At 35.9% G+C, this 23,896-nt stretch overlaps 1 protein-coding gene across 4 annotated transcripts in view; it reads left to right on the top strand.

The window, feature by feature from the left end:
- The window catches only part of LOC127850236 (non-POU domain-containing octamer-binding protein-like), a 72,492-nt gene that overhangs the window by 41,159 nt on the left and 7,437 nt on the right, over positions 1-23,896 (top strand). For 2 of the 4 annotated variants that reach the window (XM_052383108.1, XM_052383111.1), the window contains exon 10: positions 19,193-19,369. The exons of the other annotated variants lie outside the window; for them this stretch is intronic. In XM_052383108.1, the coding sequence (XP_052239068.1) occupies positions 19,193-19,354 (162 nt within the window). In that variant the 3' untranslated portion in view covers positions 19,355-19,369. Of the gene's footprint in view, positions 1-19,192; positions 19,370-23,896 lie in introns of those variants that run through there. 4 annotated transcript variants of the gene reach the window in all.

Below are 23,896 nucleotides of genomic sequence, written 5' to 3'. Positions count from 1 at the left end.
CCTTTCACAAACTCCAACCACTATCAACGCCATATATCTTTTTTAAAAGATATTTCTTGTTTGTAGTAATAAAAATTCGTGTATGTAAGAAATTCTAACATAAATTACAACTCTCGGCTCTTAGGTACCTTATTTTTGCCTTTATACTTATTTTATGTACCCTTCTCTCAATATTTACTTGTTTTGTCTACATTTTCATTTCGTCATCATTTACCAGCAAATTGTCCAACCTTCACTGAAGTACTCTGGGCGTTTTATTCCACTATCGGTGCTTTTTTGAGACACTTGTCTGTCGTCTTATGAGTACATGTGGCAACGACCATCAGCGGGTGACCATTCTCAACCAGCCGGCTTTCCTGACGATGAACAGGCCAGAGAATGTTCTTCAATGGTTTCGGAGATGGAAGTTCGGTCTTTAAAAAGATATTTGAAATTTAATGGAGCTTGTTTTTATTATTTTATAGACAAATATTTCCATCAGCTTGCGTTGTTTATGATCTCAATGGATGTGTCAGCGTTTGATGACCATATTATTGATGCTCATAAAATAAGTTAGGTACGCGAAGTAACATCAAGAAGAATCTGGTTTTATATCTTTACTTTCAATTGACAAAACTAAATGGTGAGGACAAATTGACACTTTATTTTTTAAGTAATGTAACATGAGATCTGCAAAGTACTTTTTTGTTAAATATGCTTACAAGCGATCAATATTCGCGTGGTGATGGAGTTTTTTCACATGTCTATATACTATTTAGGTTCTGTAAAGCACAATCTGTTTATGGCGAGTTTTTTGATCGCCTTTTATCCGTCGTTCGTCTTTCAATCTGCGTTGTCAACCTTTGCATTGAAGTAAATAAATAATCAAGCTTGAACCTAAAACAACACGTTTACAATTGAATCTCTATAAATCTGTGTGTTGGTCGGTTCGTTCATATATCGAGTAAATATGACTCCATACCGTTAGTGTTTTATCTTCATCACTTCATTCAGTCATTCCTCTTGACTCCATACCGTCAGTGTTTCATATTCGTCACTTCAGTCAGCCATCATGTCGAACAACCTTTCATTTACACACATTGAAACCCACACAGACCCATTTCTTATACTCTCTGTCACACTTGGCATCTCGTATGCATTTGAACATACATTGAAACCACGCTGTACATTCATCACACCCTTACCAAAACATTTTTGCGAAGTCGTGATTAAATTTTAAACTCGTAATATAAAACATTTATTGTCGTCTGAAAGAAGCATGACTTGCATCACATATGGTTTTTTTGAGCGCCTAAGAGAAGTTCGCGCGCGATGACGATATTCCCCAGAAACTTAGTGAAAGTCAGCTGTGCATAGTTTGTTGACATGGCTATTGTGAAATTGAATACTTATGAATTTTTGCAAAATATTGTGAAATTTGTTGGCGAAGCAACACCTAAATAATGTTTACCGATTGTTTGCTGATAAGACTTGTTACCATGGGTTTTCTAAGCATTGGTATCAGAAAAATAGTAAATTATTAAATCTTGTGTCGTAGATTGGAACCAAAATTCAGAACTGTCGACAATCTGTGCCAAAGCAAATATATGCAGGTGCGTTTGAACGTTATTAACATCTTTTTAATGCATGTACTGGTAAACGTATGTTGACATTTGGTGCCTCTGTGATCAAACAGTTATATTTTGCTGCATAGAAGTACCACGTGATCTTAACAAAGAATATTTACAGACTGTGTTCAAGCTGATCAGGTATATATTACAATAAATAGTACCAGTGCATCTCATAGTTGTTTATTAAAAGTTGCATACAAAGATCGTCCCTGTTCATGGCATTTACCACAATTTCGAAGTAATGCTTAAGAAGTTCATTATAGTCTCACTCTCATTAATTTGTTATGTACAGTATTAAGATATTTGTAAACACATTTATTGCGTTTTCTTATGGTGATTTATTGAGAAATAATCTATCAAGAGTAGTTTTCTATTGTCTTTAATTCCTGCAAAAGAATTATTCAACGGATTTAAGTTCAGTTTATTAGACACATCATAGTATCTTAGTTGTAAAAATGCCCGAGGTTAGATGGTGAAATGTATGAGTGACATACTCTAGTATGCGAACACCTTTTCTTAGGTTCTAGCAATACCAAGACAAGTTTAAGCAATAATTGTGTACCTAAAGAACCCTTGCTGATGTGTAAACAGATTCTATTCAGAAGATGGCCGCCCTAGTTCATTGTGCCACGATCGACAAGTGGACAAGGGCAGAGGATGCTATATATATATTGCAAAGTCAACATATTCTGCATATGTTGTTTATCAAAACGAATAATCATACAGATGTAATACCTTTACAAATAAATTATATAATATGAAATGCTGGTTGTTTTAGCAAGTTTTTGCATATTTTTGTGTTGTGTTCTTTAGCCACTATTCGTCTTTGGTAAGCAGTGAGTGAAAAACGCCGAGCGACGCTTTAAATATAGAGAAGCATGAGTATCCAGACGTGGAGTTTAAGTGAAGTATGTTTAAGAAGTTTATCAATGGTGTATTCAGTTTGGTCATAAATTGTAAATGTATGTAAACATTATTTAACATGTTAACAAAGGTTACTAGGTCACATAGTTGTCAGATGCCTAAATTGTCTCGATCTTGGGTCGGTTTCCTGCACGGGAAGGCGAACAGATTTGAATAGAAAATTTAAGCAATGTCCAATGTGGAAATTAAATATTATATCACGCAAAAGATCATCAGTGACTGAAGTGTTTCACAACAACCACGCTTAACCGGAGCTAAAAATAGAAAAAACACACTAATTTTAGACTTCTACTTTGTATTAAATACGCTGACCATTTTTATGCATACATTTATACGTGACTATTTGCTCCATACAATTAGTGCGTTAGTTTTACTTTTAACGAATGTGTGAACTAATTGGTTGAAAACTGATATTGATTTATTTGCATCTTTTGAATATTGTTACTATCAGTACTTATTTCATTACGTGGTATTATTTTAGTTAACAACTAGTGGCCAACCCATGCACAACTGTTTGAGAAAATGCGACAAAATTAAACAAAAGATAGAACAAGTAAATCACTGTAGTGTGTGTTATTCGATCTTGATAAACGTTTAGATTACGACCCGGTATTTTATTTACGACGTGTCTGGTAAAGCTCAAGATCACTGTTACTACAAAAGAAAGAAAAATTGCTTATGTTAAATATCTTCGATGTATTATTGAACTTAAATTGTGTTAGCAATTAGTCTCCATCGGTCGTTTTTTGGTCTCGTACTGACTAAAAGTGGTACGAAAAATATACTAAAAAAAACACCCCAAAACAAATTCCTTTAAGCGTTTACTTCGTACCCGGGGTACATTGTAGTAGACTTAAGATGTAGATGTAACTGAGCAAAGTATGTCCAGGCGGTGTTTTGTCACAGGGTTAGAAACCAGCATCGTTGTTTCAATACTTATTGTTCTGTATGATAATATTCCAGTTTTCTCAAGGGCCAAAGCACAGATCTACTAGTGACCCAGATAAAAGTAGTTTCTAATAGAAGGAGTCATATTAAGCTGATTTCGCACCGTTCACGTAAATGATGGTTACCCTATTTCTAGGTGATTTTTCCAGTAATACGCGGAATGTACCGGATCCGATAGACACAGGGTCTTTTTTTTTTTTAATTGTGAATACGTAAAAACGGGATGAGGGCAGTGACCGATTCCTCGACATATTTTAAAAGCGGTCCGCAAGAATCTGATTTTGTAAACCTTTTTGAATATTGCCATGGCAGAATACTCTGACATGTATAAAATAATTACATATATATATAACACATGTCATTGGTAACGCGATTATTACAAAGCAGATTAAAACGCTATCACGTGCATTGATTTAAAGCAGTTTAAATATTATAACAGCGAATGTCCTATTTTAAAATTTCAAATAAAAAAAGAGCTTACAATGTGAAGTTCCATATATTGAATTATATTAGAAATGAAAACTCGAGTGCATTGGATTATTATTGAGATTTCGAAGTTGGATATTGTAACGTTCTTACGGTAAAGTTAACCAAATTAACCAGATGTAATGAATGTGTTGGACCTGTAATAAAGTTCATGTAATGTAGCCTGATTTCGTAAATCATTGCACCGAAATTGTCAGTGTATTTGTCAACAAATATTAGTTGTTTTTTCCGCCATTATCTTAAAAGAAATGGAGCTGGTAAATCAGATAAACTTGTTTTCGTTAACCCTTTTCTTTAATAAGTTTTTTCTTCTCTTTAAAGTAATCACAATAACAGAAATTCCCTGTCAAATCTCGTTTTGTTATGCAAAAGCCCAATTTGTTTATGAATTAATGACTGATGCAATGCGATGATCACTTTGTTTTAATTTTATGATTAAATAACCGGATGAGGTTATCACGTGATAGTCGAGGTGGCGACTCCATGCCGAGAAATTATTTTTTGCCTTTTTATGCCCCCCCCCCCTTCGAAGAAGATGAGGTATATTGTTTTGCACATGTCGTTTGGTCGGTCGGTCCGTCCACCAGATGGCCCCTATTGATTTTCAAGTCACTAGGTCAAAGGTCAAGGTCACAGTGACTCGAAACATTAAAATGGTTTCCTGATTATAACTCAATTATAATTAGGTCTATGATCATGAAACTTCATAGGTACATTTATCATGACTTGCAGATGACCCCTATTGATTTTCAGGTCACTAGGTCTTAGGTCAAGGTCACAGTGACATAAAACGTATTCACACAATGGCTGCCACTACAACTGACAGCCCATATGGGGGGCATGCATGTTTACAAACAGCCCTTATTAAAATGTTAAATGAATGAACATGTTCAAGCTCTACATGATTTATTCAGTTTTAATTCATTGTAAATGAAAACCAAGCCAAACACTGTCTGAAATACATTTTATTTCCATCTTTTTATTTTAACTGTGCACAATATAAGCCGCAAATAATTTCTTTACCATATTACCACATATTTTAAATTCCGATATATTATTGAATAACTCCGCTTAGTATCAATATCGTGTATTGTAGTTTATATTAAAGTTAATATGTTGAACATCTTCTACCAGAAAATCTAACTGTAATCTCATTTGAACCGATAAGGAAGTTCACCATGTTACATAACGCACACAAAACGCACATTTGGGGAATTATTGAATTAATATAATAATCGAAATTTGTACCAAATTCCATACAATCTTCAATAGGCAGCCACCTAGATCAACATTTTAGTAGCCTCGGTTTATCAAACGTCAATAAGTACCGGGCAAGAATATTTGCTTACCTTATGTGTCAGTCTTCGATCAATTTCGTATGTATTGACTATTTGTTATGTGTCTGTTGCATAATTACGTAATATTTATGTTGCAGACACGTGGCTTTACAAACGGCAAATCAGAATTGCACACGTTTAATCAACTTAACGTTGCAGACACGTGACTTTAAAAACGGCCAATCAGAATTGCACACGTTTAATCAATTTTTGCTTGCTGTCGCGGGCGAGGCCCGTTGTGGGTCTTCGCGTTTTACCTTGAATTTGACAAACATTTGAAAAGGAAGCGTTGTGTTAATAAGCAGAAATAAAACGTAATTAAATATGAAATGGACTTTGTCAACGTTTATTGTCTACCTTAATCGTGTCATTGTGTTCTCCGTCATTTATGTTACAACCACATGGGTGATTTGTCTTCAGCCTGTTCCTACTATATGCACAATATTAATGTTTTTGATTAAATTGTAAACTATTATATAAGTCCGCATATCTCTTAACCGTAGTAAACCATTTATTTTGTTGATCGAACATTTCTTTTAACTTAATTGTTAAAATTTTACAGTGACTTAGATATCAGAATTTCTCCAGAAACAAAGCAGGGAGATACACTTTTGTTACTGTCCGATAATCTACATAGGCAGATGACCTATTTCATTTTATAAATGACTATGCACACACTAACATAAACACAAGCAGTCTTGAGCTGCACGGCGAAGAAAAACCTTATGTCATGAAGCGACTGGCTGAAAGTATAACAAACCAATGTCCTATCTATAGATAGCACACTACTTGACACAAGCTGGACTCAAGATTATTGCAAAGGTTTGGGTTTTAAAAGCTGAACGTACCTATCACATAGAATTAAACGCATAACATGTACTTGTAAAATGGTTCGAAACACGTTTGTGATTTGTATGCTGATTGGATATTTTCACAGATTTTGTCAGATATTAAATGCTCTGTATTGTTAAATGTGAACATTGGATCTAAAAAAGTCCAGTAAAAAATAATAAAGAAAACACAAGAAGTAATCCTCAACTGGGCTCGAATCACTGAGTAAAAGTCTATCGCTTTGACCATCCGTGCGCATACACTGTGTGGTGTATTTTATTCTTTATATAAGCACTCCTCGTAGTGTCACAAAATATAACGACAACAATAGAACTCTTCAAAATTATTCAATCGGTTCGAGTTGCAACGCTTTATTCTTTTCAGGTTTTAAAATCGTCAAAAGCTGCATATAATGGATATGTTTGGCCATGGAAAATGTTGAGTATTACTGTTTCCTGACAAATTTCATACATACAACGAAAATTTGAATCTGAAACTATTTTTCGCTCGATTATTATAAATGTATATGAAATATATCTATGTTCTACCCCTGGAGTAAGTCTATCGCTTAGACCACTCGGCCACCCGTTCTCATACAATGAGTGATGTATTTTTTACTATATAAAAGCAATCTTCGTAGTATCACACAATATAACGACAACATAACTCTACAAATTATTCAGCTTTTAAAATCGTCAAAAGATGCATGAAATGGATATTTTAGAGCATGGTAAATCTTAGTATTACTGTTTCCTCACAAATTTCATAATTGCAACGACAATTTGCGAATCGGAAACACTTTTTTAATATAATTTTGTTAATTTACCAAAAAGTGAAAAGGCCCCTTTAAGAACGTATGCGGCAAAACTTTTTTAAATACCTATCTGGAATGGAAATACTTAAGGATGTTTGCGGGAGTTTAGTTTCACGCTTATTTGTTTTAACGGCAATAGGTGTATGCTTTTTCGGAAGTTCGAATGAAAACGGGATGCATATAAAATATGGGAATAATGTAAAGTAATATGAAGCAACGAAAATTGATGTAAAAAAATGCGAAGCCCCTAAACAACACAATTAGACTCAACCATCATCCCTATGACCTCACAAACCTTTTGTATCGCGTGATTATTAATGAACTGATGTTAACTGACATCTTGAAACTGACAATTATAGAAACTTTAAAATAAAACTTAAATAAAACTGATTTTAACTGACCTCGAAAATCTAGAAATTGTTAATTCAAAATCACGGCACCCTAAGACAGTATGCACAATTCAATCTTTTTTTTCTGTCCCATTATTGTCAACCATTTCTACCAGGGATACGACTTGTATCATGCTTGGATGTTTGGCAGTTTTATCAGTCATGGACCTTTCGTAATGTTTTTGGATGCCAAATCGCTACTTTTAACTTGCAAACTTAGTTTCTAACACAATCGATAACACGAATGATTAGCTCTTGCCTACTTGGCTGGAAAAAAGTTTGCGATTGACTGATATTTAGGCGCAACAGTCGCGGCCGTCTATTGACCTTGCTTAGACATTTTTTTACGCAACGTGATAGAAACTGAAAGAACAGACGCTTAACAAATGCATGTACTTCGTAAAATTTTTGATAAGACCCTTTATTTGGTATGAAATTCAGGGCAACAGATAAGATTTTGGGTCAATTAGTTTTCACTGCAAGCTTTTTGTTACAATTAGTTTTTTCCCTCAGAACTATTTGTCAACTAGTTTTTTTACAATTTGATCAAAACATACATTTATTTCTGGATCAAATTAGCGCTTAATTTTTGGATATTGGTAATTCTCAGCAATTCTTATGCCAATTAAGTCATTATAAATTCACACTGGCAATGGTTGTTTGGCGATATTAGTACTAATTGTATAATGACAAATGGATGATGGAGTCATTTTGTTTTAACCAGTTTCAACACTCCTGCCTTTCAGTCTCAGAGCTCACCTACATTGACAAACCCTCTCCATCAACGACAAACCATTAGAAATCACGATGTTGTTAGTTTTTGAGACACGGAATCGCAGCGGTGTTTTGAGCCGAATATTTAAGAATCTGTCACCACCTGCGCTATTTAATGTGATAGTATACTCTTCACAATGTCTTTTCCTGACGGCTTGGGTCTCGTAACGAATTGTAAAATATTGGGCGCGCACGCCGTTTATGAAAGTTTCCAACCCCGACCGCGTTTTACAGAGAACCTTTTCCCGAACTTATTTCGGAGGAAGTAACTTTATATTTACACCGGCCTAAAACGGTGTCTATATGAACTAAATGAAAATATTACGGCCGCACTGAAGGTTACAATACACTAATTATAATTAAACGCGGTACGGCGGAACACGGAATAACTAAATCGACGAAAAATCGATTTCAATTCGTTTTCCATTTTCGCTATCGTTTTCTGTTCGATTGATTTTTAATTTCAATTCGTTTTCTGTCAAATACAAATCGTAAAAACGATAAAACGAACCTTATCTGTTGCCCTGGAAATTTATTCCACATATCATTTGAATATCGTGAATTTTTTTCTACTTCCGTCATCCAGGCGCTTGCGAAGGAATAAAAACGTCGCCGCGGTACGATAATAATTCCGACGCGCAAATGCCGAAATCGAGCAAATCACTTTGTATCGAACGCATCAAATTTAAATAAAATACAATTTTAAAAACAAATTTCCCTGAACATCGAATTGGTTGCATTTTCAATACGCATAATGATGAATTTGTGTGCGTATTTAAACATTTTAATTGGCTGAAATACGCAGGTACGCAGCCTATCTGGGGCACTTAATTTCTATGCGTTAGTGGACTCAATCTCCGCGCAGAGTTGTCGTTCCTTGCTCTCACATACAACTCTGCATAAGGCTCAGCACGCCATTTTGTCTACCAAATAGCTCAAACCGAACAAACGCATGCAATGTATATTTGAGTGGATATTTAAGATCGCATGCATTTAATTAAGAAATATGACTTTTAAATGTACGATAAATCGTGCAAAAACTTGTGAGTTTTAATGCAACTCTTTGGAACTATTTTATTGCCCATTTACACAGATGTAATCATTCCACGCACTTCACAAATGTAAACAATTGTACATATTTTTTATTGAGTGACGTTAGGCATTGCTTCGACGTATTTATGTATGTCGGTTTCTTAACATAAAAAAAAACATATCAATTTTATAATAATTAATTAAGACTGATATAAGATATCATGGTATGAGATGGTTTTCTTTAATGCAGTTAATGCAATGTAACCGTTGTGCAAGAGATTGTTTAGTATACTGTAACCTCACTGATGAACGTCTGGAATGATCATGACATGAATGAGACGCTTTCATAACAATAGTCCGTTCTGAGCCAAACACAGAGGTGAATGTAATGTGACCGTCGTGCAAGAGATTGTAGTGGACTGAGTGTTAGAAAATGTGAGTCTCGTTAAGTCTCGTGTACCATATTGGAATTTTGGGACTTTGCATGCTGCATTGCACCCTGAACTATTTATACATCAAGAAATGCTAGGCGATTACGCAACGCAGTCTGATGAACAGGCTTTACTAATATTTATTAACAAGAAATGTCTGTAAAAAGATATGCGGCGTTGATTTTGGTTTATGTTGGTGACAGTTAAACGGTCATATCAAAGACGATAATCGCGAACGCCTTTTTTCTTCGCAGTTCTAAGCTTTATCATAATTCCGTATATTACGAGGTGTTCCGCCTGTTTTCGTGGTTTATTTCTCTTTATGAGATGATTTTGATCATAGATTAAACACATGAATACTACAGAATAGTATAAATGTAATAGAATCATAAGTTAACCTCTCAAACGCGATTCACCCTTACATTAAAACTCACAATCGAGTTTTCCTCGAACGCACCTTCTTTATTGGTTTAACGTAGATTTCTATTTTTAAGAATATTTATAGTATCGTGAATTGTCACGATAATGCTTAAAGCATTGGTCAAGTTGGTGGTAAAATTCAGACGAAATCAATAAAAAAAAAGTCTTAATCTTGTTTTTTATGCCCCAGATCGAATGATCGGGGATGTATTGATATGGCCGGTCTTTCTATCATTCTGTCCCAAAACTAACCTTTGTTAAACTTTTGCAATATTGCAGATAGCAACTTGATATTTGGCATTAAAGTGTATCTCACGGAGATGCACATTTTGAGTGGTGAAAAGTCAAGGTCAAAGGTCAAATATATGGCTTCAAAGCGTCGTAGTAGGGAGCATTGTGTTTCACAAACACAGCTCTTGTTTTAAACCATGTTTGACATGCCATGTGTGCATATAAGTGCTAAATCATTGAAAACGTCCAATATCTTTTTAGATAGGTTTGTTCTAAATTTAATCTTAGTTTTTCTTAAACCACGCTTAGAACTATTATCGGATAGACTGACCTTTAACTGACATGTTTATCTTGCGAAAGGAAGGAAGGTCAGTATTGCACTGCGGAACGACGGCTTGTTTTAAACGCAATACTTGAAAATGTTTTAAGGTCAATTTTGAAAACGAATTCAAAATTATTGTATTTAAAGGGACATTTTCACAGATTTTGGTAAGTATTTAAGTTTGTCAGTAAATGCTTTGTATCGATTAATATAAACATGGATCTTACAAGCTTCAGTAAAAAACAAGAATAAAAATAATTAGAAAAAAAGTAACCCTCTGCTGGGCTTCAACCACTGACCTCTGGAGTAAAAGTCTAACACTTGGACCACTCGGTCATCCACACCATATGCATACATGTGCCAACGAGCTATGTACGTAACGTTTATTAGGATTATTAATTATCTTTCTTTCTTGATATCTTTGCGCGGGAAGGTCTGCCGCAATACCTGAAATACACGTTTGTTGAGGTGAACACCTGGTTACTGAAATCATTACACATTTTGAGTCCATTTTACTTTCATGTGCGTCGGTTCTTTCGCTGTATCTCACTTGCGTGCATTTCATCATTAGTAATTTAAAATGCACAATTTAACACGTTTATATTCTTTATAAATCCGTAAGTATTGAGTAACGCTAAAATCATAGTGTTAGTTTAGAGTTTCGTTTAGCAGAAATAAAAGGACACTATAACTATACATGACAGTTAGGTTCTTTGGAAGATCGCTGGCCTACAAATCAGAGGATCGTGTGGTCAGATTTTTGAACCGTACTCATAACCTGTGTTATCGTAGAGGAAGTTGATATCAGGCCTTTACTACTGTATACTAAAATCGGGCACCAACGAATAGCACGATGTTGCTGTCGAAAACTACGAACACGCAGATGTAACATAAAACAGCATTAACTATATACCATTGTCAATTGAAACTTGAACAAGGGGCACAGTATGTACGCATATAATAAGCCACAAATCAAAGGTTTATTACTAAGTTCAATTTGTATAACTACACGGAATGGATGTCTTGCCTACCAACTAGTGTTAATCGACATGGTGATTCCTAATGGCGTTATAATAGTGAATTGCGACGACGTCCACTGGTTGAAATGAGTTTGTCTCGTTCAAATTTATTTTCTAATGTTATTTTTTGAAATGATTTGTTTGAATGGTGCCATCTACATATAATTATATTCAAATCGTTAAAACGTTAAATGTAGCCTTAAGTGTGTTAACAAGGCAAATGTTGACGCGGCACAACGCACGACGAACAAAAGGCGATTGTGTTTTCTTGACGTCTGGTGTTCTACCTTGACAATTGACAATTATGAGTATACATGATCAAGAATAAGGTTTACATATTCTTGATATGGGATTGCAAAATCAATATTTACTCTTGACCACCGATTAATTAGTGATGTCTGAGCGCTAGGCTTGTTGGCCGTGTATAGTATACTTTATTATACACTTCAAGCTGGTTAATGTTGTGACATCTTTTCTAGGTTACCATTGAATTAAAGTAGAGTGAATAATCTTGATGCAACATATACACGTGTTTGATTCATTGATAGGCTAATTTCCTACTCAGACTTCGATATCGTATGCGATACGGACGGTATGAGACACCGACAATACCCGACATTATTAATAACCCGTGAACCCGAACTAAGGAGATTAACAAACAAACGCCATTCAGTTTTCATTGATCGTATGATGTTCTTCCCAGGCATCGGTATCGTATGCGCTTTGGTAATAAACTCCGACCATACATGACACATACTTTTTCCCTTATAAGTGAGAACACTTACAAAATATTCAAATTGATTTTAGAAGTAAAAATACTATACATTAAAAAATATTTAAGTCTTAAAGATAATGCACATGAACTTTTCCTTTGAATGTTCACATACAAATGTATATTAGGTGTCTGCGATATACGATCGTCAAAGTCTATAACTTTAAATTGCTGGAAACATCAATTTCAACTTGTCAATCATTATGAGTAAATTTGTTACGCTCATCTGAGCACAATGTGCTCATAATGAGCTTTTGTGATCGCCTTTATTCCGTCGTGCGTTGATCGGCGTCAACATTTGCCTTGTTAACACTCTAGAGGCCACATTTATTGTCCGATATGGATGAATTTTTGTCAGAAGATTCGTCCCAGCGATATGTTAGACGAGTTCGACCATGGTTCTGTTTGGTTGAAAAACATGGCCGCCAGGTGACGGGGAATTTTTCCTTCTATGGCCATAGTTAAAACTTGTAAACACTCTAGAGGCTACATTTATTGTCCGATCTATATGAAACCTCGCCAGAAGATTTGACCCAATTATGTCTGGACGAGGGCGAAAATTGCTCCGGTTGGTGGGAAATCAAGGCCGCAAGTGGGGAGGGCATTGTTGTTATATGACTATAGTAAAAACTTGTTAGAACTCGAAGTCACATTTATTGTCCAATCTTCATGAAACTCGGTCGGAATATTTGTTTGATGAAGTAGGCTGCTCAAAACAGGTCAGTACCTTGTATCTCAGGTGAGCGACTTTGGACCTTTTAGGCCCTCTTGTTTTAGCTTACTGTGAGATTTTTATCACACAGTGTCTTCGAAGAAGATGGGGCATATTTTATGCACATATCGGTCGGTCGGTCCGTCCACCAAATGGTTTCCGGATGATAACTCAAGAACGCTTAGGCCTAGTTTCATGAAACTTCATAGGTACATTTGTCATGACTGGCAGATGACCCCTATTGGTTTTCAGGTCACTAGGTAAAGGTCACAGTGACTCGAAACAGATAACTGCTTTTCGGATGATAAATCAAGAATGCTTGGGCCTAGGATCATGAAGCTCCATAGGTTCATTGATCATAACTGGCAGATAACCCCTATTGATTTTCAGGTCACTTTGTCAAAGGTCAAGGTCACTGTGACTCGAAACAGTAAAATGGTGTCCGGATGATAACGCAACAACGCTTAGGCCTAGGATCATGAAACTTCATAGGTACATTATTCATGACTGGCAGACGATCCCTATTGATTTTCAGGTCACTAGGTCAAAGGTCAATGTCGCAGTGACTTGAAACAGTAAATGGTTTCTATGATAACTCAAGAACACTTAGGCCTATGATCATGAAACTTCATGGTACACTGAGCATGACTGGCAGATGTCAAGGTCATAGTGACTCGAAACAGTAAAATGGAATCCGGATGATAACTCAAGAATGCTTCATGAAACTTCATAGGTAGATTGATCATGACTGGCAGATGACCCCTATTGTTTTTCAGGTCACTAGGTCAAAGGTCAAGGTCACAGTGACCTGCAGCAGTCAAATTGTTTCTAACGTGTTCACACAATTGCTTTCAATACAATAGACAGCCCATTTGGGGGGCATGCGTGTTTTTAAAAACAGCCCTTGTTTGATTGCCTTTTGTTAGTCCTCCGTGGTCTACATTTACCTTGTGAACACTCGAGAGGCAACCTTTACTATCAAATCTTCTTGAAATGCGTTCGAAAATGATTTCTGTTGGTTGAAAAACATGGCAATCTGGGGGCATGACAGTTTTCCTTATAATGACCATTGTTAAACCTTGTTTACACTCCAGAAGTCACATTCATTGTCCTATCTTCATGAAGCTTTGTCAAAAACTTTGTTCTTATGATACTTGGGGGAGTTTGAAAATGGTTCCGGTCTGTTGGAAAACATGGCAACCAGAGGACGAGGAATTGTTTCCTTATATGACATGATTAAAACCCTGATAACACTGTAGACGACAAGTTTTTGTCCAATCTTCATGAACATGGTCAGAACATTTGTTCTCATGATATCTAGGCAGAGTTTGAAAATAGTTCTGTTCCGTTTAAAAACCTGACCGCCTTTGGGCAGGGCATTTTTCCTCACAAGGCTATAGTAAAACCTTGTTAACACTAGAATTAACATTTATGAGCTAATCTTTGTGAAACATGGCGGGATACTTTTCCTTATATTGCTATAGTATAATGAAACCTTGTTAACACTTTAGAAGGCACATTTTTAGTGCAATCTCATTGAAATTTGGTCAGAACACTAGTTGTAATGACTTCTTATCGAGTGCGAAAATACTTTCGATATGTTGAAAAAAAAGCATGCCGCTAGGCGGCGGGCAGTTTTTATGCCCCCGGATCGAATGATCGGGGTATTGTTTTTGGCCTGTCTTTCTGTCTGTCATTCTGTCCCAAAACTTTAACCTTACAGTAAAGTTTTGCAATAACTTTTGAAATATTGAACATAGCAACTTGATATTTGGCAGGCATGTGTATCTTTTGGAGCTGCACATTTTGAGTGGTGAAAGGTCAAGGTCATCCTTCAAGGTCAAAATGTTAAAACTTTAATAAAGTAAAGTGTGCAATAACTTTTGAACTATTGAACATAGCAACTTGATATTTGGCATGCATGTGTATCTCATGAAGCTGCACATTTTGTGTGGTGAAAGGTCAAGGTCATCCTTCAAGGTCAAAGGTCAACAAAAAAAGAAAAAAAAAGGCGCATTAGCGGGCATGTGTTTCTGACAAACACATCTCTTGTTTTATATGGCTATGGTGAAAACTGAAAAATTGTTGACACTTTTTAGCCACATTTATTTTCTAACCTTCATGAAAAGTGGTCGGAACGTTTGTTCAGTGAAACCTCGGAAGATATTAAAACTAGGAAATGTGAGCTCAAAAAGTAGATTACTTGGTAAAATTAAAACTTGAGACGCACTTTTTGGTCCAATCGTCAGGATTCAGCTAGCACTTTTTCAGAAAAGTCTGCCTCGTTTGGTCTCATATAAGCCCCTTAGTGTCGATAGCCCTATTATATTATATTTATCAAACTTTTGAACATTTTGGTAGGTTATCTTTCCATATGATCAAAGTTCCCCGGAGTTAATTACCTTAGTGCTATCTGTTTGCTATTTATTGCACTGGTCAGTTGGTATTGATGTTTTTAGCTCACCCGAGCACAACGTGCTCATGTGTTGTGCTCATGGTGAGCGTCTGTGATCGCTTTTTGTGCGTCGTGAGCCGTCAAAATTTGCCTTGTTAACTCTCTAGAGGCCACATTTATTGTCCAATCTTAATGAAATTTCGTAAGATTAGTCTCAATGATATCCTAGATGAGTTCGAAAATGGTTACGTTTGCTTGAAAAACATGGCTGCAGGCGAGACATTTTTCCTTATATGGCTATAGTAAAATCTTGTTAACCCTCTAGAGGCCACATTTACTTTCTGATCTTCATGAAACTTGGTCAGACGGGAAGAACAAGCTTGTCCGGGCCATAACTTTGTCGTTCATTGTGAGATTTTAAAATCATTTGGCACATTTGTTCACCATCATTAGACGGTGTGTCGCGCGAAAGAATTACGTCGATATCTCTTAGGTCAAGGTCACACTTTGAGTTCAAAGGTAAAACATGGCCATAAATGAGCTTGTCCGGGCCATTACTACGTCATTCATTGTGAGATTTTAAAATCTGTTGGCACATTTGTTAACCATCATTTGACGGTGTGTCGCACGAAAGAATTACGTCAATATCTGAAGGGTCAAGGTCGCCACGACTTAAATATATTTATTTTGAAACAAATGGGGTTAATTATAACAATCATTTCAGTTTGAGTTGCCTTCCTCTATCAGACTTTTTTCCAAATCGAAAACCTGGTTTTGTGACAATTGTTTCCCTGGTTCCTTATTTGGCTATAGTTAAACCTTGTTAACACTCTAGAGGCCACATTTATCTTCCGATCTTCATGAAACTTGGTAAGAAGATTTGTCCCAATAATATCTTGTTATCTCAGGTGAGCGACTTTGGGCCTTTCAGGCCCTCTTGTTAGATACTTTATTTAAGCAATTGTTGGCGTCCGTTAGTCTTGCGAGATGCGACTGTAGTTTTTTAGTACCGATCGCGTGTGCAGGTTGGTTTCTTATGCAGCGTTTAACATAACTGTGCAAACCCACTCGATAGTGGCAGTGTCTGCCGCACCTTATGCATAAATTTGGGTCGGCTGCTGTCCGTAACTGTCTGTCCTTTCTCCAGTTTCGCCTGTCGTTGGCATGCTGTTGAATCCTCTTAATTCCCATCCGCGGACTAACGTGCACATCACGTCTCTAGTCGTATTTGTCCTGAGCAAGTGCTTCCCATGTGCTTAGGTTTATGTCAATAGCTTTAAGGTCGTGCTAAGAGTGAAAGTTTGTTTATTTTATATATTATCATTGTTTGTGTTAACTTGAAATAAGTGGCAATGAGAAACAAATAAGGAAATATAAGTAAAACACATCGAATAATTTAATTTAAACTAATCATCAGCATTTGGATTGCCTGTTGTGGAAATTACGAATTATGTAATTTTTTATGTAAACTTAGTATAATCACGCGAAACATGGACACTTAACATTGTATATGAACGCGTGGTTTCTTACTTAGAGCATACTCATAGCAAAACGTTTAGCCGAGAATAGAATGATGAATTTAGGCATCGAAAAATAATTATTATTTTAGAATTATATACTTTAAATGCGTTTCTACGTAATTGCATGTACAAGTGTACATCGAAACTTTGTTGTATGTTGATTTTTTATTACGGTTTGTTTCATGGGATGCATTCGATGACATGGGGCTAGAACTACATGATGATACCTTTTGAAATCTTGAAAGCCAAACGGAAATTTTATGTCCATCAGAAAAAAGTTATTATATTGATCTTATGCATATTTATCAACGAAGTAATTAAATTAAAATGGAATCAGTGATAATTTCGTGTTTAGTTCTATTTTTGAATAACAATTATACGAATTTAATACTAACGGAGAACTTCTAGAACTGCCTTGACAGTAAGTAGTCGGTGCGTTTACCTTTTTTGAACGAATTCTTTTCTTGATTCTTGCAGATTTTGATGAAATTTCGATGTAATTATAATTGGGTAACACTGTTTCTTAAAGCGTTGCGTTCCATTACATATTTAGGTCAATATACCTTAAAATAGATTTGAACATGAAAAATATATCCGAAACCACATGGGTCATGGCTTCAATATTACGTGGGAACCATCTTTGTTTTGTTTTAAGGCAACAACAAATTAAATATTTTTTCTATGGATTTTAGTACCAAAAAATGGAGAGAGCGAAATAAAATTTGACCCTGCCCCGGGGGTCACAAAATTGAACATATGCTTATATAAGGCCTATGCTGTGAAAACTTTCAAAATCCTCGTCCATAACCATTGAGCCTAGATCTATCAAATTTGGTATGTAGAGACATCTAATAGTCCTCTACCAAAGTTCTTCAAATTATGCCCCTGGGGTCAAATTTAACCTTGCCCCGGGGGTCACAAAATTGAACATATGCTTATATAAGGCCTATTTTGTGAAAACTTTCAAAATTTTCTCATCCATAACCATTGGGCCTAGGGCTATCAAATTTGGTATGTAGAGACATCTAATAGTCCTCTACCAAATTTCTTCAAATTATGCCCCTGGGTCAAATTTGAACCTGCACCGGGGGTAAGAAAATTGAACATATGCTTATATAAGGCCTATTTTGTGAAAACTTTCAAAATTCTTCTGTCCATAACCATTGGGCCTAGGTCTGTCAAATTTGGTATGTAGAGACATCTGAAAGTCCTCTACCAAATTTCTTCAAATTTGACCCTGTCCCGGGGGTCACAAAATTGAACATATGCTTATATAATGCATATTTTGTGAAAACTTTCAAAATCTTTTCGTCCATAACCATTGGGCCTAGGGCTATCATATTTGGTATGTAGAGACATCTAATAGTCCTCTACCAAATTTCTTCAAATTATGTCCCTGGGGTCAAATTTGACCCTGCCCCGGGGGTCACAAAATTGAACATATGCTTATATAGGGTCTATTTTGTGAAAACTTTACAAATCTCCTTGTCCATAACCATTGGGCCTAGGGCTACCAAATTTGGTATGTAGTGACATCTTAAAGTCCTCTTCCGAGTTTGTTCAAATTATGCCCCTGGGGTCAAGTTTGACCCTGCCCCGAGGGTCACAAAATTGAACATGCTTATATGAGGCCTATTGTGTAAAAACTTTAAAAATCTTCCTGTCCATAACCGTATGGCATAGAGCTACCAAATTTGGTAACTGCCCTGGGGGTCACAAAATTAAATATATGCTTATAAAGGGCTAATTTTGTGAAAACTTTAAATCTACTTGTCCATAAGCATAGTAAAATGGTTTCCGGATAACTCAAGAATGCCTAGGCCTAGGATCATGAAACTTCATAGGTACATTGATCATGACTGACAGATGACCCCTATTGATTTTCCGGTCAAAGGTCAAGGTCACAGTGACTCGAAATAGTATAATGGTTTCCGGATGGTAACTCAAGAATGCTTACACCTAGTATCAGGAAACTTCATAGGTACATTGATCATGACTGGCAGATGACCCCTATTAATTTTCATGTCACTAGGTCAAAGGTCACAGTGACAGAAAACGTATTCACACAATGGCTGCCACTACAAATGACAGCGCATATGGGGGGCATGCAAGTTTTACAAACAGCCCTTGTACTTGACTATCGTATGTGACACGGAATCGCCGCTGATCTTGTTTATTAACATATTTATTGTTAAATTCGTACACATTGTCAACTTGTATTTCAGATGACCAAACCCAAATATGGCAGTCCTATTCCGAGGCGCTATCTGCTGTGCCTGTTGGATGGGGTCACAAAAAAATATAAACGGGTGATAGACCACGTTCGTCGTGTGCACAAGATCACTGGCAACGTGCTTAGGGCGCTCATGTCCAAAGCGCGTGTCTAGAGTGCCAAGAGCCGTTCTCGGAAAAGACATATTTACCGATGCCCTATTTGCGACGTTTGTGTTGTCAACCCCACACAGCATTAGATTGATGTGCACCCAGTGGAAAAGGGCACCGACAGCTACTTGGGGCGACAAAGCGAATGTAAGAAGGTTAGTACTATATTGTGTATTTGTGTTTGTGTTTTAGCTCACCAACGCACAAGGTGGCTCTGTTGACCTTTGGTCCGTCGTCTGTCTAGCGTAGTCAACATTTGAATTGTTAACACACTAGAAGGCCCTTTATCGTCCGATATTAATGAAACTTGGTCAGGTGACCAGTTTTTATGCCCCCGGATCGATAGATCGGGGGTATATTGTGTTTGTCCTGTCTGTCTGTCTGTCATTCTGTCCAAAACTTTAACCTTGGTTAAAGTTTGATAACTTTTGACATATTGAACATACCAACTTGATATTTACCATGCATGTGTATCTCATGGAGCTGCTCATTTCGAGTGGTGAAAAGTCAAGGTCAAGATCATTTTTCAAGGTCAAATGTCAAATATCATTGTATTTTTCTTTCCTAAAACTTTAACCTTCGTTTAAGTTTTATCATAACTTTTTTAATATTGAACACAGCAACTTCATATTTGGAATGTATGTGTATCTCGTGGAGCTGCACAATTGGAGTGGTGAAAGGTCAAGGACATCCTTTAAGGACAAAGGTCAAAAATATTTTATTTTTTTAATCATTTCTCCATTCAATCTCTTAGTTACTTCTCGTGGAGCTGCTCATTTTGAGTGGTGAAAGGCCAAGGTCAACCTTCCAGGTCAAAGGTCAAAATATAAAAAACATAAATTTTCATAACTTTTTATGCCCCGGTATGGAATGATCGGGTGCATATTGTTTTTGGCCTGTATATCTGTCATTCTGTCACAAAACTTTAACCTTACAGTAAAGTTTTGCAATAACTTTTGAAATATTGAACATAGCAACTTGATATTTGGCATGCATGTGTATCTCATGGAGCTGCACATTTTGAGTGGTTAAAGGTCAAGGTCATCCTTCAAGGTCAAAGCTTTAAAAAGCGGCGCATTAGGGGGCATTGTGTTTCTGACAAACACATCTCTCGTTTAATAATGCTTTTATTTTGTCTATTTTGTTAACGTAATTTAGTTCTATATTCTTAAGATCAAAATAAAATGTTAAGCTAAGCATGTCAAATATTCGTCGATTGCAATTTAATTTCCATCTTGTTTAATACTTTCTGAACTAACAAGAATTCTTTCGTTTTGTCAAAACTAATTTTTAAAGAAACATAAATACTCAAAATCAACGAATATTTAGAAATATTTTAAATATTCGTTGACTTTGAGTGTTTATGGGCTTTTAATCCAGAGTAGTTTGTGAAATGTGACAATACATGTTAAGTTTCATTGAGTGATTCTACAGAGCCATCCAGAAGTATAGAAGAGTCATTGGCAAATTGTGACAATTTGAATTTTATGTCATTAATGTGTTATTCCCATAAAACAATATTTGACCTTTATCCCTCCAAACTGTTACCCATCATCAAGTGGATTTCAAAACTGAAACAAAAAGGGAGACGGCAATTATCGGAAGTGGAAACGGACAATGGAATTCGGACTTTTTTTGTCAACTTGTATGAATTCACCATCATTATTCAATCAAATGAATGGTGGATTTATACGAGTTGAATTATCATCTGGAAGGAAATGAAATTTAAAGGAGGAATATGGATTGTGATGGAAAGTGTCAACGACAGAAGTGCGAATAACTCATTCAATGAAATCAAACTGATTTTGGTAATTTATGATCAACACTTGTACTAGTACTATTGACGAGAAGATAATATTTTGCATCAAATAATCACGTCTAACTTTTGATGCACTTATTTTAAAGGATGCATAAGACTATCTTAGATAATACTCATTGCCCTGGTTGGAAAGAAATTCAAAACACGTTTTGGACAATGGATTGGGGAACCTTATATTTAGAGAAAATGTTGAGAACATACTGAAACTATAAACATGGAGTTGGAAATGAAATCAATACGTTCGTCTGCGTGTTTCGTCGATTGTGTGTTTGTTGTTTTGGATGTTTAGATTATTTCAGATGGAAAAATAAAAGAAAGGCGAACGGTTATAAATAACCACCAACAACCAAACTCAAACGGCATGAGTTGTCAAAAGCATTTTGAACAAAAAGACGAATAACGGCATCACAAACTTACCGTTATTCCACTTAAATGCGTCAAAAGTCTTCTACCAAAACACGTTTTTGGCCTGGGGCGAAGCCCCTAGGCCAAAGTACTCATAACCGTTTTTTTGAGATAAGCTGACTTGGCTGGCTGCCAAAACAACCACGAATGAATGAATTTGGAAAAGTCCGATTTACCACTTGGCGGTCATTCATGCGCAATCAAAGAAGAGGGACCTATACAAACAAATAGGTCCCTGCAAAGAAGTTATCAATAACCCGCATTGTGAATACAGAACATCACTATATAACATGACAGTGTCATAAAACGCGTAAACAATATTATTGAAGCAAAATTCCTAAGCATTGGGTACGGCATAGTTTTTATTATTGTTTGCACATTCATGCGAGAATAAGTTCCTTACTTGACGGTCTAGGCCGAAAATATACGAGTGTCTACGGAGACAGTAAGAAGAATTTTTTCTTATACATTTTTTTTAAGGTATTAGAACTCTAATGAACTTCGTGCTCCTTCTTGCGTACATATCCGTCAATCCGAACGTTATCCGGGAATGTGCAGAAAACTACGAATATTCTATAAATACGCTAGAAATACTAAATGTAGGATCCGCTATATACAAAGACAACAAATATGGCCGACATTGTACAGGTCTGACAGATTGGTCGTTTAAAGAAAAAGCAATTTGCTATATTGAAAGAGAACGATTAATAAAAGTGTTATTATTATTCATATTAATGTGACTGGAGTTAATGATAAACGTCAACTAATGCATGGCAGTGTTGATATTTATGAAAAAAACGATTCCTGGAAATACGATGTCAAACGGTTGAAAATTTTGACCACTATGAAGAATAACGTTTAGAACCCGTGTCACTTACAACATTTTATATTGTTGGTGAGAAGTAAAAGGGGATAAAGTGGATTTATGCTTGTGTGATGACTGTAGCCATGTGAACGGGTTATCGTACGGCAAAACCCATCACTTAAAGAAGAGTCTTCAACTTTTCAAGAAAGCCTTGTTTTGCTATCAACACAAAGCTCGGAACAGGAAGGTACATAGATTTTTTTTCAAGTATAACAGTTTCATTATTCATAATTGGAGTAAAGTAGATTTTGTAGGAAAAGTGCACCCTGTCAGTGATTTTTACCACATAATCAGGCTCATATTTGCTTTCATTTTGAAAAAGAAAACGTGCCAAGTAAGGAAAAAGTGGGATGATTGAACTTTACCGGTACGCAACACTTAACATCAAACAGTGTACCCTAACCCTTAACACCTAACACATAACAACTAACACAACACCTTATAATCCTATTTATCCTATATTATATATTTCCTTAGTATCGGGGGCTACCGCCCCCAAACCCCCACTTTGTCGATAGTGGTAAACAACTGCGTACCGGTAAAGTTCAATCTAGCCGAAAAAGTTGTGTTGTAAATGCATGGAAATCAAGGACAGCATATTTGAATTTTATGACCGAGTATTGATGTTTTCCTCAAACAAACAACAAAAAAGTATATTATGTCCCAAATACAAAAATTACTATTCTGAAAATGATATACTTTTTTGTGATTATCTCTCTCTCTCTCTCTCTCTCTCTCTCTCTCTCTCTCTCTCTCTCTCTCTCTCTCTCTATATATATATATATATATATATATATATATATATATATATATATATATATACATTCTTCATCCAAATGTTAATACCAAATACATGTATTATCCCTACTGGATTTTGAATAACAATTATACGAATTTAATACTAACGGAGAACTTCTAGAACTGCCTTGACAGTAAGTAGTCGGTGCGTTTACATTTTTAGAACGAATTCTTTTCTTGATTCTTGCAGATTTTGATGAAATTTCGATGTAATTATAATTGGGTAACACTGTTTCTTAAAGCGTTGCGTTCCATTACATATTTAGGTCAATATACCTTAAAATAGATTTGAACATGAAAAATATATCCGAAACCACATGGGTCATGGCTTCAATATTACGTGGGAACCATCTTTGTTTTGTTTTAAGGCAACAACAAATTAAATATTTTTTCTATGGATTTTAGTACCAAAAAATGGAGAGAGCGAAATAAAATTTGACCCTGCCCCGGGGGTCACAAAATTGAACATATGCTTATATAAGGCCTATGCTGTGAAAACTTTCAAAATCCTCGTCCATAACCATTGAGCCTAGATCTATCAAATTTGGTATGTAGAGACATCTAATAGTCCTCTACCAAAGTTCTTCAAATTATGCCCCTGGGGTCAAATTTAACCTTGCCCCGGGGGTCACAAAATTGAACATATGCTTATATAAGGCC

Source organism: Dreissena polymorpha, chromosome 11 (assembly GCF_020536995.1).
Source record: "Dreissena polymorpha isolate Duluth1 chromosome 11, UMN_Dpol_1.0, whole genome shotgun sequence".
Taxonomy (NCBI): Eukaryota; Metazoa; Mollusca; class Bivalvia; order Myida; family Dreissenidae; genus Dreissena; species Dreissena polymorpha.
Note: the sequence above shows the minus strand (reverse complement) of the source record. Positions and strands in the feature narration are given on the sequence as shown.